At 51.8% G+C, this 13898-nt stretch overlaps 1 protein-coding gene across 1 annotated transcript in view; it reads right to left on the reverse strand.

Annotated features, from left to right (window-relative positions):
• The window catches only part of MOGAT2 (monoacylglycerol O-acyltransferase 2), a 42770-nt gene extending 30631 nt beyond the window's left edge, over positions 1-12139 (reverse strand). The window contains exons 1-2 of the mRNA XM_008172211.4: positions 11930-12139; positions 3098-3276 (exon numbers count right to left, since the gene is read on the reverse strand). Of these exons, the coding sequence (XP_008170433.2) occupies positions 3098-3276; positions 11930-12023 (273 nt within the window). The 5' untranslated portion in view covers positions 12024-12139. The remainder of the gene's footprint in view (positions 1-3097; positions 3277-11929) is intronic.
• Positions 12140-13898: the final 1759 nt, after the last annotated feature.

The following is a 13898-nucleotide window of genomic DNA, read 5'->3' on the forward strand; positions in this document are numbered from 1 at the left end:
AGAATTGTCACTTTGAAGCAGCCCGGGCACAAAATCAACCCACCCCCCCTCCCTCGTTGCTGTCATGATGATGGTAATGAAAAAACAAATGAGATTTCACTTGCCTACAAAATATTACTCAACCCTGACACCTGGGCAAATAACACTCTGCAAAGCTGGCTGGCTTAATTAACTAATGTACATGAATGAGCACCGGCTCCTAGCCAAGCAACAAGGGAGAAAGCAAATATTAAAATAAGGGTTGGTGGAGTAGGGGGAGGGGCAAATTGGGGAACTTCATCCCCTGGAAAATGCTGGAATACCAGTTGGTGTCCTGCATTCTGGAATATTTTAAAAACACACAAAAAACCCCAAATGTGCCTACGAACCCATAAAGTGCCTCTCTGGCGCCCACGTGCAAGTGCGGACGAGGGGCAGCTTGGTAGGGTAGCCAGCTGTATTCTGTTGCTGTAGGAATAGCAAGGCCCCCAAACACCTGCACGTATTTGCCATCAGCTGCCTGCAGACTCATCCTAAGACTGCTCTGAGTAAAATGAGCAGTACTGGCTGGGACCTGTTGTCTCCATGGGCTGCACCTCCTTAAGGATGCGCTGACGCAGCAAAGTATGTACTGTGCTCTAAACCCGTGCTAAAATGCTTTGCTGAGTTGAGGCCTAAAAGATGAGGGTGGCCACAGGCTGCATCTTGTAACTCCAGGACTGCACGGATTATTTAACGGCAGATGTCCCAAATGAAGCAGGTGTAACATAAGCGTCCACCTTTTCCCCCCACTGGCTCCAAATCAAAACCCACCTGTGAGTTCTGGCCAAACCGAGACCCTGGGTTGTCTTCTGCCCACCCCTAAGCTCTGCACTGATTTAATCTTACTACTTGCAGTGCTGCACTTCCCTTTCACTTCTCACACAGGAAGAAGCAGCCGCGGTGTGCGTGTCCTTGGCACTTCAGAAGTGCACTAAATACATGCTCTTACAGAGAAATCTTCCTTGTAGACCCAACGCAGGGCTGCTCACCATTGCTGTCACAGGGGTGCGGTATCTGAATGCCAGTGACCAAGGCCCATGCATGACAGGCTCTCCTATTGCAGGACACACTGCCACCATTGTTGCCCTAGGCCGGGTATCCCCAGTTCCTTTAATAACTCAGGGTATCTTTCATTCAAAGACACTGGAGATCAAGTTTCTCTTCCCCATGAAACCTTAGAAGGATGGCAGCTCCACTACCCCTACTCTGTATCTTCCCTATATCCCTGCCCTGAAAGCTTCTCTATTGGTTCCTTTGTCCCACCCATCTTCTCTGCTGACCATCTCTCCCCTCTGTGCCCCCTTCATCCAGTCCCAACTCTGTGCTGCCTTTCATGCCTCCCTATTCACTACAACCACAAAATGCTAGGTATCTAACCAGCTGAACATGAGCTCCCAGTGTGACGCTGTGGCCAACAGGCCAGTGCAATCCTTGGATGTATAAACAGGGGAATTGCAAGTTAGAGAAGTCATAAGGGCACTGGGAATCCTGTGTCCAGTTCTGGTGTCCACAGTTCAAGAAGGATGTTGATAAATGGGAGAGGGTTCAGAGAAAAGCCACAAGAACGATTAAAGGATTGCAAACTGTGTCTTTTTAGTGATTCGTTTATGAAAGAGAAGGTTAAGGGGTGACTTGAACAGCCTGTAAGTACTTAAAGGGGGAACAAAAACTTGGCGGTAGAGGGCTCTTCAGTCTAGCACATAAAGGTGTGTCGAGATCCATTGGCTGGAAGCTAATGCTAGACAACCTCCGACTAGAAATAAGGGGCAGTTTTTGAACAGTGAAGGTTGTTAACCACTGGAACAACTTGCCAAAGGTTGTCGCGGATTCTACGTCACTGGCAACTTTTTAAAAAATTCAATATTGGATGTCTTTCTAAAAGGTAGATTCTAATTCAGGGAAGTCCTTTGGCCAGGAGATCCGACTCGATGATCACACTTGTCCCTTTTGGCCTTGGAATCTATGGAAAACTCCCTCCCAGTTAATGTTTGCCCCACGGCCCTCCCTCTTTGAGCTCCTGACAGCCCATCTGTGTGAAGTGTTCCGCCTGTAGGACCCTCGCTGTGTCAATCTTCTCTATTGTACTTAGCGGTAGTATCTGTCTGCCTCCCAGGCTAACAGGCTGGCATGGTGAGGCCTGTAGTAGTGGATTTATGGAGGCTCTGGCTTTGGTTCTTGGGAGTCCTGTTTGGGAGTTTTGTCAGCTTCCCACCCCCCTCTTAGCAGCTCTCAGAAAGGCAGGTCTTGCGGTCTGACCTAAAGATGCTCAGATTCCAGCCTAGTTTGGTCTCACTCCACAGCACAATCCCTGACTCTCCGCAATACGTTGCTTTGTACTGCACCACCTTATGCCTGGAGACTGCAAGCACTCTGAAGCCGGCCCTCTAATGGGTTCTGCACATGCACCGTGTGCCACGTGCACTCAGGGTGCTATACGGCCACCAGTAAAACAAAACGCCAGTTAGGATTTAAAATGTACACCCGGCCCTGAAGCTGCGGGCTAAAATCTCGACTTAAAGCCAGTTAATTTCCAGCCGGCTACTTATCTGTAAATTGCTTTAAGCACAGGACCTAGGAGCCAGGAACTCTTGAGTTTAAGTCCAATCTCAGCTCCTGACTTGCTGTGTAACTTTGCTTAGCGTCACTGGTTCTTCAGCTTCCTTAAAAGTGCTCAGATTACCACAGAGGGTGCCGGACAAGCATCTAAACACACCTGGATGGAAAATGGGGAGACTATTTCCCTACCTCCCAAGGTGTAGTGAAACTGAAAAGCTAGGCGTCTAAAGCCAGATTTATTTAGGTCCGTGGGTCTGAAAATGCTGGGCTAAACAACTGTTACAAGGTCAAGCAATAGGTCTTCTACCCTCTGCTCTAATCTCTAGCCCAACCTTCCCTCCAGGCTGTGAAAGACAAAGCAGTAAAATCTAGTGCTGACTTATTCGGTCCAGTGCTAGGATCCCTTGGCCCCTCTTCAGGGCTGTAAGAGCCTGATCCAATGCCCATAGAACAAAATGGGAGTTCCTTCCCTCAGACTCCAGTGGGAACTGGATTAGACCCTACCTTTGGTTGCACTTACGGTGACGGGGAAATAGTTCCTCATGTGTCTCCAGATGACGCTGTTCCTGATGCAGTGAATCCGTCGCCCACCTTTGCTTGGCGTGTCCCAGTCCAGAAGCCACCACGTTGCATACAGGACGCTGACCAGCCAAAAGCGAGTGAAGAAGAGGCCGATGAAGAGAACTATGCAGCACTGTGCTGAGATAAAAACAGGGCAGTCAATGGGCAACCCAGGCTTGGCTGGGGTCAAGAGGTGAAAGAACTTACTCAGAAATATCATCGCTTCCAAGGCAGTTGCACCTCTGACCCCCATTGTTGCCTTCTTGAGGTCACCTCAGTCAGATCTCAGGCCTCTAGCCATCACCTTTTGCAGGGCAGAGTCCTAGGATTCAAGAGTCCTAGGGATTGAGCTGCTATCCACTGTGATCCCATTAGAAGGCCTGACTTTATGGCAGCACCTGCAGTTCTGGTAGGGCCAATGACAGAGTTCACCAGGGACTAGCCAGCATTCATAAAGCAAGGTACTACTTATTCAGAACAAAAGCGTTACAGAAAGAACATACCTTAAAACCAATAAACCGCTTGTGTGCATGCTCACTAGACAATACCCGTCTGCCAGGTGGAGACCCTGGCAGGTTTCAATGTCCTCACTTCTCAGGTCATTGCTTGCTAGGCTTCGCTAGCCAGGTCAAACCAGTCTATGCAATTTCCCCCAGGCAGGGAGGGTTTTCCAGCCTGGTTTCCACCCTAAGGATTTGTATTAATTTCTCTGCCCCCTAAGTGACTTTTAGTTCATGCAGGAATCTCCTACAACTCCCCCCTGGAGGTAGAATACAATCCCTAGCCCACAGAGATACGTACATTTATGAAGTTGATATAATAGCCTCTGAATATTCCATGTGTCCCTAACAGCTGCCGCTCCCCTACAGTCTGTCTTAGAGTGACCAGATGTCCTGATTTTATAGGGACAGTCCCGATTTTGGGGTCTTTTTCTTATATAGGCTCCTATTACCTAGGGAGGGACGATGAGGAGAGTGGAAGGGGGAGTTCGAGAGGAGGGGGAGGGAGGGGAATGGAAGGGGGGTTTGAGAGGAGGGGGAAAGAGGAGCGGGGGTTCAAGAGGAGGGGGACGGAGGGGCGGTGAGCAGGAGTGATGAGGGGAGTGGGAAGGGGGTTCAAGAGGAGGGGGAGGGGTGGCAAGGGGAGTGGAAGGGGGTTTGAGAGGAGGGGGTGGGAGGGATGGGGAGGGGAGTGGAAGGGGGGTTTGAGAGGAGGGGGAAAGAGGAGCGGGGGTTCAAGAGGAGGGGGACGGAGGGGCGGTGAGCAGGAGTGATGAGGGGAGTGGGAAGGGGGTTCAAGAGGAGGGGGAGGGGTGGCAAGGGGAGTGGAAGGGGGTTTGAGAGGAGGGGGTGGGAGGGATGGGGAGGGGAGTGGAAGGGGGGTTTGAGAGGAGGGGGAGGGAGGAGTGGGGGAGGGGAGTGGAAGGGGGGGTTCGAGAGGAGGGGAGAGAGAAGAGGGGGAGAGAGGAGTGGGGGAAGGGAGTGGAAGGGGGTCCAGAGGAGGAGTGCGGAGGGGAGTGGAAGGGGGGTTGGAGAGGAGGGGGAAAGAGGAGTGGGGGAGGAGAGTGGAAGGAGGTCCAGAGGAGGAGTGGGGGAAGGGAGTGGAAGGGGGTACAGAGGAGAAGTAGGGAAGGGGAGTGGAAGGGGGTTCGAGAGGAGGGGAGAGAGGAGTGGGGGAGGGGCGTGGAAGGGGGTCCAGAGGAGGAGTGCGGAGGGGAGTAGATGGGGGGGGGGGTTCCAGAGGACAAGAAGGGAGGAGAGTAGTCATCAAATGCTAAACTGTATTAAACTTTTCACCCACTAGGTGGTGCTGAGTGTAAAACACCTTATTTAAGCTACGCTCAGCCAACAGCCACACCTGGCAGCGCATGAAGGGATCTCATGAGGAACACATCTGGTGTGTCTAAGCAAGCTCAGCCGCCAGTCTGTATCTGGTACAGAAGTGTGTGACAGCATACTGTGGGGGAGGGGGGCCTGGAACAAGGGGAGGGGGTTCTGGACTGGGGGAGGCAGGGTGAAGGCTGGGGGGCGGGTTTGGAGCAGTGGGGCAGAGTCTTGGGCAAAAGAGTGGGGGGGATGGGGTGGGGCGGCCTGGGAAGTGTAAAAGGCTAAGCCAATCCCTTATTGTCTTTGCTGTGATACTCCATGAATGATACTCATATTAAAGGATCAGAGGGGTAGCTGTGTTAGTCTGGATCTGTAAAAAGCGACAAAGAGTCCTGTGACACCTTATAGACTAACAGACGTATTGGAGCATAAGCTTTCGTGGGTGAATACCCACTTCCTCAGATGAATGTAGTGGAAATTTCCAGAGGCAGGTATGAATATGCAGGCAAGAATCAGTCTAGAGATAACGAGGTTAGTTCAATCAGGGAGGATGAGGCCCTCTTCTAGCAGTTGAGGTGTGCACACATAGTAGTGGTGTCCAAACTGTGGGATGCGCCCCCTAGGGGGGACGTGATGGAATGTTTGTGGGGGCGGGGAGGGAGCACCCCTCTGCCCTGCTCTGCCCCCAGCCCAGCTCTGCCCTCATTCCCTCTCTGCTCCTTGGCTGGCCAGCTCCACCTCTAGCCCCAGCTCCTCCCCCATCCCCAATTCTGCCCTCTGCTCTGCTGTCAGCCCAAACTCCTCTGCTGAGCCAACTGTGTAGTAATGGAGGGGGTGGGGGCAGAGATTCCATTAATGGTAAGGGGGGAGGAGGGCATGACGGGGGAAGTTTGGGCATCACTGCCATAGTGAGATGCAGAGGGCTGTAGGATATGGAGCTGCTGGACTCAATCACATGAAGTTGTTGGCTGCTTACTGCCCGTACGAAAGCCTCCAATGAAACCCTAGTACTGAAAGTTACACCATTGTAACCAGGGATCTGGCCCTTTACTGTGCAAGCATTGTCTAGCAATTAAAAAGTTCAGAGACTGGGGGGAGACCCTCACCCCTGATCTGGCTCCTCTATGCCTGGTAAAAAGGCTGGAGTGGCAAAAGGGGGCCATAAAACGGGTCGCGTTATATCGAGGTAGAGGTATATATAAACACAGGGCTAGATCTTGCTGAGCATTTTCTTCTTGCACCTACAGTTGGGCCTAGGTTATTTTATAGGCAGTGTGGCAGTGGGGGCTCCCGTTATACTATAAGTTGCAAGGTAATGGTTGTCTAATTTGGATTATATGAAGCACAGATAGAAGCCCAATGATCAAGGAATACCCTGTCTCCACAGCAGGAACAAGAGCTATTAATGCACTATGTAGGAATCGCAGCCTCAACTGGCTATTGACTAGAAGGGTTTGCCTGAGGCTTCCCCTTGAGGCTGGTTATTAAGGCCCCATGGAATTTCGGAGCCTAAATACATTTGAGGATCTGGGCCTAACAAACTAGAATTTACATGATGAATGGTGTCATTGGCTGAGAAGTGTGGTGGCCCCAGGGGAGTCAGTGGGAAGAAGATGTCGCCCTGCGGAACCAATGAACCCCATGGACGCCATCTTGGATTCCCTCAGAATTCTGCTGGTTTTCTTTGGAACCTCCTGAAACATCAACAATGGCTTTTTATGGCTTTAAACAACCTCTTTGAGGAGCGAAAGCAACAAAGGTGAGAGACTCTTATGTCAATGTCAAAGGAGAGCTCATGTCCCAGAAAAACTAGCTGCCCAGATGCCAGCGGCTCCTGAAATTTTAGTCTCTGTCCATTTAGTCTTTAACTTGAAAGAACGGTGGCTTGTGAATGGAGGCTCTTCAGATTCTGAAAGTGACATTGGTGTCCTCTGGGGCTGACTCTCTGGCACTACTGCATGAACTAAAGGAAGATCTCTCAGCAACATAGGGCCTAAGACATTTAGTAGCTCTAATCCCATCCAGTAGGGGGTGATGCACCAACACACCAGATGGCACATCACACGCTAATTATCGTAAGCATTTCTAAGGTGCCAGATTGAAGAGCCCATTATGAAGTATGTGTTCTCCTGGTAGGTACTTATAGGGTGTATTCAAATCACCTCCTAACCTTCTCTTTGTTAAGCAAAACAGATAGGCTCAAGGAGATCCATCACTATAAGGCACATTTTCTAACTCTTTAAGCATCTCGTGATTCTTCTCTACACCCTCTCCAATTTGTCGACATCCTTCTTGAATTGTGGGCAGCGGAATTGACACAGTGTTCCTGCAGCAGTCGCCCCGGTGCCAAATACAAATACAGTGCCTCTCTACACCTACTCAAGATTCCCCTGTTTCTGGATCCCAGGATCGCATTAGCTCTTTTGGTTACAACATCACCGTGGGAGCTCATGTCAGCTGATTAACCACCAGGGCCCCCAAATCTTTTTCAGAGCCACTGCTTCCAGGATAGAGTCCCCCATTGTGTAAGTATGGCCTACAGTCTTTATATACACTTACATTTAGCTGTATTAAAATGAATATCTTTTGCTTGTGCCAGTTTACCGAGCAACGCAGATCGCTCTGGATCAGTGCCCTTTCCTCTTCATCATGTACCACTTCCCCCAAGTTTTGCATCAAAGGGCAAGTGCCAGGACACATTGGGGGATCCGCATGATGCAGATGCCCCTGTGGCCAGACGCAGAACTGCCCCTGCCATGGCACTGGGAGTGGAGCAGAAGCAGGCTGAAAGGGGCAGAGGAGTTGATGAGAATGGAGCTGGGTTCTGCTGATTTTGGAGCCCTGCAAACCTCCAGGCAGATGAGGCACATGCTAGGGCAGCCCTTGAGGCTGTAAGCTTCTGATGGGAGAGGTGCAAACTGATATTTCATACGCTCCACTCCAAGCTTTCTCTGCTTCTGAAGCAAGCAGGACATCAGTGTTCATCACACACACACTCTCACGCGCGCCTCTCTCTCTTTCTCTTTTTCCAGGACCCAACCTCAGCCTCGTGGAGATGCAGATCATGTCTGCCTGTTGAAAAAGAAACTGCAGCAGACTCTGCCCCCAGAGCTGGCCCAGCCCCTGGGATCTGGCTGTGCCATTCATGTGCTGAGCTATCCAGCACCCCTCTTGAGAAAGAATGGTTCCTCTTACTTCCCAGCTGCCCCATTCTCCTTGCATTGGTTCATTTGCATAACCATAGCAACAGCTACCAGAGGAGGTAAAGCTGAATGGCTGATTTCTGGCTCTCCAGCTAAAGGTCTGTGCAAATGCCTGGCACAGATTGACTGTACCTTGGAGAAGCCTTATCTCAGGGCTGAACCTTGAACCTTTCTAAGGCAGAGATTAGTAGCCAAGGACCAAACTCTGTTCATTTAGAGCCTGATCTTGTGAGTTTGGGTGGTACTAAGCCTCCTTGGCTGAGGGCACACAGCACCTTACAGGGTAATGTCCTTGTATAGAATTCATCAAAAAAATTCTGGCTGAATATATTTCCATCGGAAAATGCTGGCTTGTCAAAACTGACATGTTCCTGCGGAAAGTTCTGATGTCAACAATGTTCTGTTTAGGGGGAATGGGAGGGTGTGAAACTGTCGGCATCTCAGCCATGTTGAAAGGTTCTCTTTTCACACTTTTTTGGAACACCTTGGCTTTTGTATGGGTGCATGTGTGTGTGTGTATATGCAGGCATATTTATATATATAATGAGTTATGAAGTGAAAATCTAAAGAAAACATTTTTGTTTGACCCCAAACCAACTCCCCCCCCCCCAACTATTTGATTCCCTGCCCTCTTGCCCCCCGGAAATTTCAATTTGGAACAACAACAAACTTCAGCATTTCTCACAGAATTGAAACTCTGAGTTTTGACCAGCTCTGTCCTTACAACCGTGTGATCCAGAAGTAACTCCTTGGAAGTCAAGGGGGCTCATTCTGTTCACTCGTCGGGTCTAAACCACCATAACTCTATTGATTTCAGCGGGGTCACTCTTGATTTATACCAGCATAAAGCAAAACGTGTTCACGTCACTGATTAGAGAACTCCACTTGCACTTAAAGTGCAGCTTGGCTACCAATGTGCTGTTAAAACCCTCAAAGATACCACCTCTTACAGGGGGAACTCCAAGTGCTTTACAAGCAACGAGCTATTTAGCTCAGTTGGAAGAAGGTTTCAAATGAGGGAGAGGAACTTCTCTGAACAGAACCTAGACCCACTGGGTCCAATGGAGCTGTATTCTGTGCAGAACCTGCAGGGGGAAAGGGAACCGTACACCACCCTTGCATTCCTGGATTCCCCAGGCTACAGTAGACATTAAACCAGCACTTGGCAAATTAGAGCAGGCGCAGTTGCCCAGCCACGCTCTTGACATGCACTGAAATCCCCCACATGCTGGGATGGTGTAGGGCTGGCCATGTCAGCTCTGCACCACCTAAGCATTCCTCAGAGCTGGAGGGGAAAGGGGAAGGATTAATTGTCCAGTTAGGGCAGCTTTAGGGGCCCTTGGGCGGCTGGTATAATATAAAGGGGCCAGTGCTATGGGCCCATAGCATTGAGTCCAAACTTAGCCACGCCAGAGAACATAAGAACGGCCATACTGGGTCAGACCAAAGGTCCATCCAGCCCAGTATCCTGTCTACCGACAGTGGCCAATGCCAGTGTCCCAGAGGGAGTGAACCTAACAGGCAATGATCAAGTGATCTCTCTCCTGCCATCCATCTCCACCCTCTGACAAACAGAGGCTAGGGACACCATTCCTTACCCATCCTGGCTAATAGCCATTAATGGACTTAACCTCCATGAATTTATCTAGTTCTCTTTTAAACCCTGTTATAGTCCTAGCCTTCACAACCTCCTCAGGCAAGGAGTTTCACAAGTTGACTGTGCGCTGTGTGAAGAAGAGGGTTAACAACAAAACCAAACCTCAGCCTTTGCTTTCCTTGCAGGTCTGGATTCCCTGCAAGACCCCAGTTCCCTGCCCAAAGAACCTCTGCTGTGCCTCTCTGTATCCAGGGCACAGTTACATTGCATCTGCCACAATAAATTAGCCACTTCCTATAGAGTCACTGAGATACAGAGAGGCTAAATGGCTTGGCCAGTGGAACAGTGGTCCAATTTATTCCTGATCTTGTGGCTGAACCTAGGGGCCAGATCTTGAACTGGTATAAAGCAGCCGAACTACCTTACACCAGCTGAGAATTTGGCCCCACCTCTCCTGACTCCCACACCCCTGTTCTGTCCATTGGACAATACTGCCTCAATAAAACGGCAAGTCTCTCCCACTCCTTTCCATTATTATTTAATTGAATCTGTTACCTGCACGATAATAGGTTTTCTGGGCTTCTGAACTTTCTAATGAGTTCCTTGCCCAAGCTGGGTTTCCCCGGAAACTGCCTTTTTATTTTGTTTATCTAAACAAAGAACTCTGCTGCTCAATGCAGGCAGACCAGCTTCTACATCCTTTGGCCATAATGCATTTTTGTAGACGCTCCTAAGACTAACTCGAGTCCAGGCGTTGTGGTCATTGGGGTTGTGTTTTTATGAGTAACAGCGAGCATGTGTGTAATTAGACAAGCAAAAAGGCAAGCCTAAGGAGGTGAAAGGTTAACTCATTCAGCGGCCAGCTCTGAGTAAGAAGGGGGAATGTGACTGGGTGTAGTCTGAATCTCCGAGCCACTCTGCCAAGTCTCTGTTCTTAGCTTGCGGGGATTTTTTAAAATAAATCCCTAAATAAGGGAAAGCCACAGAAAGGGAGCTCTAGGTAAATGCTGTTTGAGTAGTGACCAGGGCCGGTGCTACCATTAAGGCAAACTAGGCGGTTGCCTAGGACGCCAAGATTTGGAGGCGGCAAAAAGCGGTGCCCCCAATTTTTTTTTTACAGCATTCCTACGCCCCCTCCACGAGTGCACAGTCGCCGCTCCACTTCTCCCGCCTCCCAGGCTTGCGGCGCCAATCAGCTGTTTGGCGCCACAAGCCTGGGAGGGGAGGAGAATTAGAGCGGGGGCGGAGTGCTCGGGGAGGAGGCGGAGCAGAGGTGAGCTGCAGTGGGGAGCTGCCGCACTGCTCCCCGGGCCGGGGGGTGTGGGGAGCTGCCGCGGGGGTGCCTCAGGGCGGGGGGGAGCTGCCGCAGGGCTCCCCACCCCAGCTCACCTCTGCTACGTCCCCTCCCCGAGCACGCTGTCGCTGCTCCACTTCTCCCACCTCCCAGGCTTGCGGCGCCAATCAGCTGTTTGGCGCCTCAAGCCTGGGAGGGGAGGAGAATTAGAGCGGGGGCAGCGTGCTCGGGGAGGAGGCGGAGTAGAGGTGAGCTGGGGTGGGGAGCTGCTCCATGGCTCCCCGCCGGGGGGAGCTGGCGTGGGGGGGGCGCGCCTCAGGGCAGAAGGAGGGGAGCTGCCGCGGGCGCGAAACTTCCTTGCACCGGCCCTGGTAGTGATAACAGAAACAAGGCAGAGTGCAGCTGCAAATGCAATTTCCAGGCTGCAAGATAGACTTTTCCTAACATACCCGTATCTTGGCACAGTTTCCAAATTAAGAGCAGCCTCATTTGTGTCCAAAGAAAGGACTTCACTTTCCACTCCTCTTCGTTATTATTAAACATGTTCTGAGATATGCTATCCTGCCTTCCTAACCTACAGAATGTTTAGAGTCTGGTAAGGGATAGATGCAGGCGGCGGGGGGGACATCCACAGCTTCTCTCTGCACAAATGTACTGCAGCTCACACTCTAAGGAGGCAGCATTGGGCAGTGGCCAGCCAATAGGAGCTGGTGGACTTCGGTTCTATTCCCAGCTCTGCCATTGTATTGGTGTGAAATGTTAATTCTGTGCCTCAGTTTCCCCATCTGTAATGTGGGTCGCAGGCTCTTTCTTCCTCTGTAAGGTGCTTGGATAGCACTTTTCTCTAGAGAGACATTAAAATAAATCTTACCTAGTCCCAGGAAACTGAAGACCCAATGAACTACTGAAGCAGTCTGAAGCCTTCTCTCTAAAGGAATAGCGAGAGGAGCAAATTCAACCTTCATCTTGGACCAAGTGTGTGATTCAAATGGCACAGGACTTTCCTCAAGTGGGAAAAGCAGAGAGCAAAGTCTTTTGCCTGCATTTCACCGTCTTACAGTACAGCAAGTTGTGCAACATACAGTGAGTACAGAGGTTGGTAATCTTGTGATCAGCAAGGCCAGCCCATTTCAGGAAGCGTGAGTAGAAGAACATTCTCTGGGAGTAGACAGAGACGCTAAATCAAAGCCCTCAACAAATAAACAAACAAAAAGCAGTCAGTCACTCAGGGTTTCGCAATCTTACCTCCCTCTCGCCATCCTTGAAATAGGCTATCTTTAGGACCCTGATCTGACTTTTTATTCATGTCTGTCCCTATTTACCAGGGGAGTTTCTTCCCTCCAGCTGCTTGAAGTACTCAGCTGTGCATCTGTTTCTAGGAAAGGACTTGGTCTCTGGAGCTTTCACACACAAACAGTTCAGACATGGCCACGGAGAGAGTCTTTTCTTTCTCCCCATACAACGCTCCATGCACAACTGTAAATGAGGATTGTTTTTGGTTTTCTTTTCTGTATTATAGAAGGGACAAGCACAGGCAGGTCCATTGTTTGCACTGTCAAGAGCTCTTGTATTTGCAGACTGTACATAGCTGAAGGACCCATATAAACTCTCCTCCAGCAGTGCAGCTTTGGAAGCTGAAAATCCAGTAGCTCTTCTTTTAGAGCAAAGCAAATGCAGGGAGACAATAATACAAAATGAGGAACACACAACAGCTGAGGGTGTTGGTGTCTGCTGGCAGGGCCGGCTCTGTTTTTTTTGCCACCCTAGGCAAAAACGCCTCCCGCCGCCCCCGGCCCCACGGTGGGGAGCGTGGCAGGGGAGGGTGGCGAGCCCGGCCGTGGCCCCGCTCTCCCCAGCCGGCCGGAGCGCAGCGGGGAGGGCGGTGAACCCAGCCGGGGCCCCGCTCTCCCCAGCCGGCCGGAGCGCTGCGGGGAGGGCGGTGAACCCAGCCGGGGCCCCGCTCTCCCCGGCCGGCCGGAGCGCTGCGGGGAGGGCGGTGAACCCAGCCGGGGCCCTGCTCTCCCCAGCCGGCCGGAGCGCCGGGAGGAGGGCGGAGACCCCGGCCGCGGCCCCGCTCTCCTCGGCTGGCCGGAGCGCCGGGGAGAGGGCGGCGAGCCCGGCCGGGGCCCCGCTTTCCCTGACCGGCCGGAGCGCTGGGGGGAGGACGGCGAACCCACCGCGGCTCCGCTCTCCCCGGCGGCCAGAGCGCTGGGGAGGGGGCGGCGAATCCGCTGCGGCTCCGCTCTCCCCGGCGGCCGGAGCGCTGGGGGGAAGGCAGCGAGCCCAGTCGGGGCCCCGCTCTCCCCGATCGGCGGGAGCGCCAGGAGGAGGGTGGAGAGCCCGGCCGTGGCCCCGCTCTCCCGGACCGGCCGGAGCGCCGCCCCTCTCCAGGTGCCGCCCCAAGCACGTGCTTGGTAGGCTGGTGCCTGGAGCCGGCCTTGTCTACTGGGCAGAGGCGAGGAGCTCTGTTGCTTTGGGGGTGATGAATCTGATTTTAAAGGGTATACCTTGTAGATAAGGGACTGGACCTTTCATGGCTACTGCAGCTGGCGGGGCGGGGGGGAGGTAGTGGAACTACAAAAGACTGCCAGTAGCAAAAATCCCCAACGGCCGGCAATGGGACACTAGATGGGGAGGGCTCTGAGTTACTACAAAGAATTCTTTCCCAGGTGTCTGGTTAGGGTGACCAGACAGCAAATATGAAAAATCGGGACAGGGGGTGGGGGGTAATAGGAGCCTATATAAGAAAAAGACCCCAAAATCGGGACTGTCCCTATAAAATCGGGACATCTGGTCACCCTATGTCTGGTTCCTGGGTCTTGCCCACATGCTGAGAGTCC

Source organism: Chrysemys picta, chromosome 1 (assembly GCF_011386835.1).
Source record: "Chrysemys picta bellii isolate R12L10 chromosome 1, ASM1138683v2, whole genome shotgun sequence".
NCBI lineage: Eukaryota > Metazoa > Chordata > Testudines > Emydidae > Chrysemys > Chrysemys picta.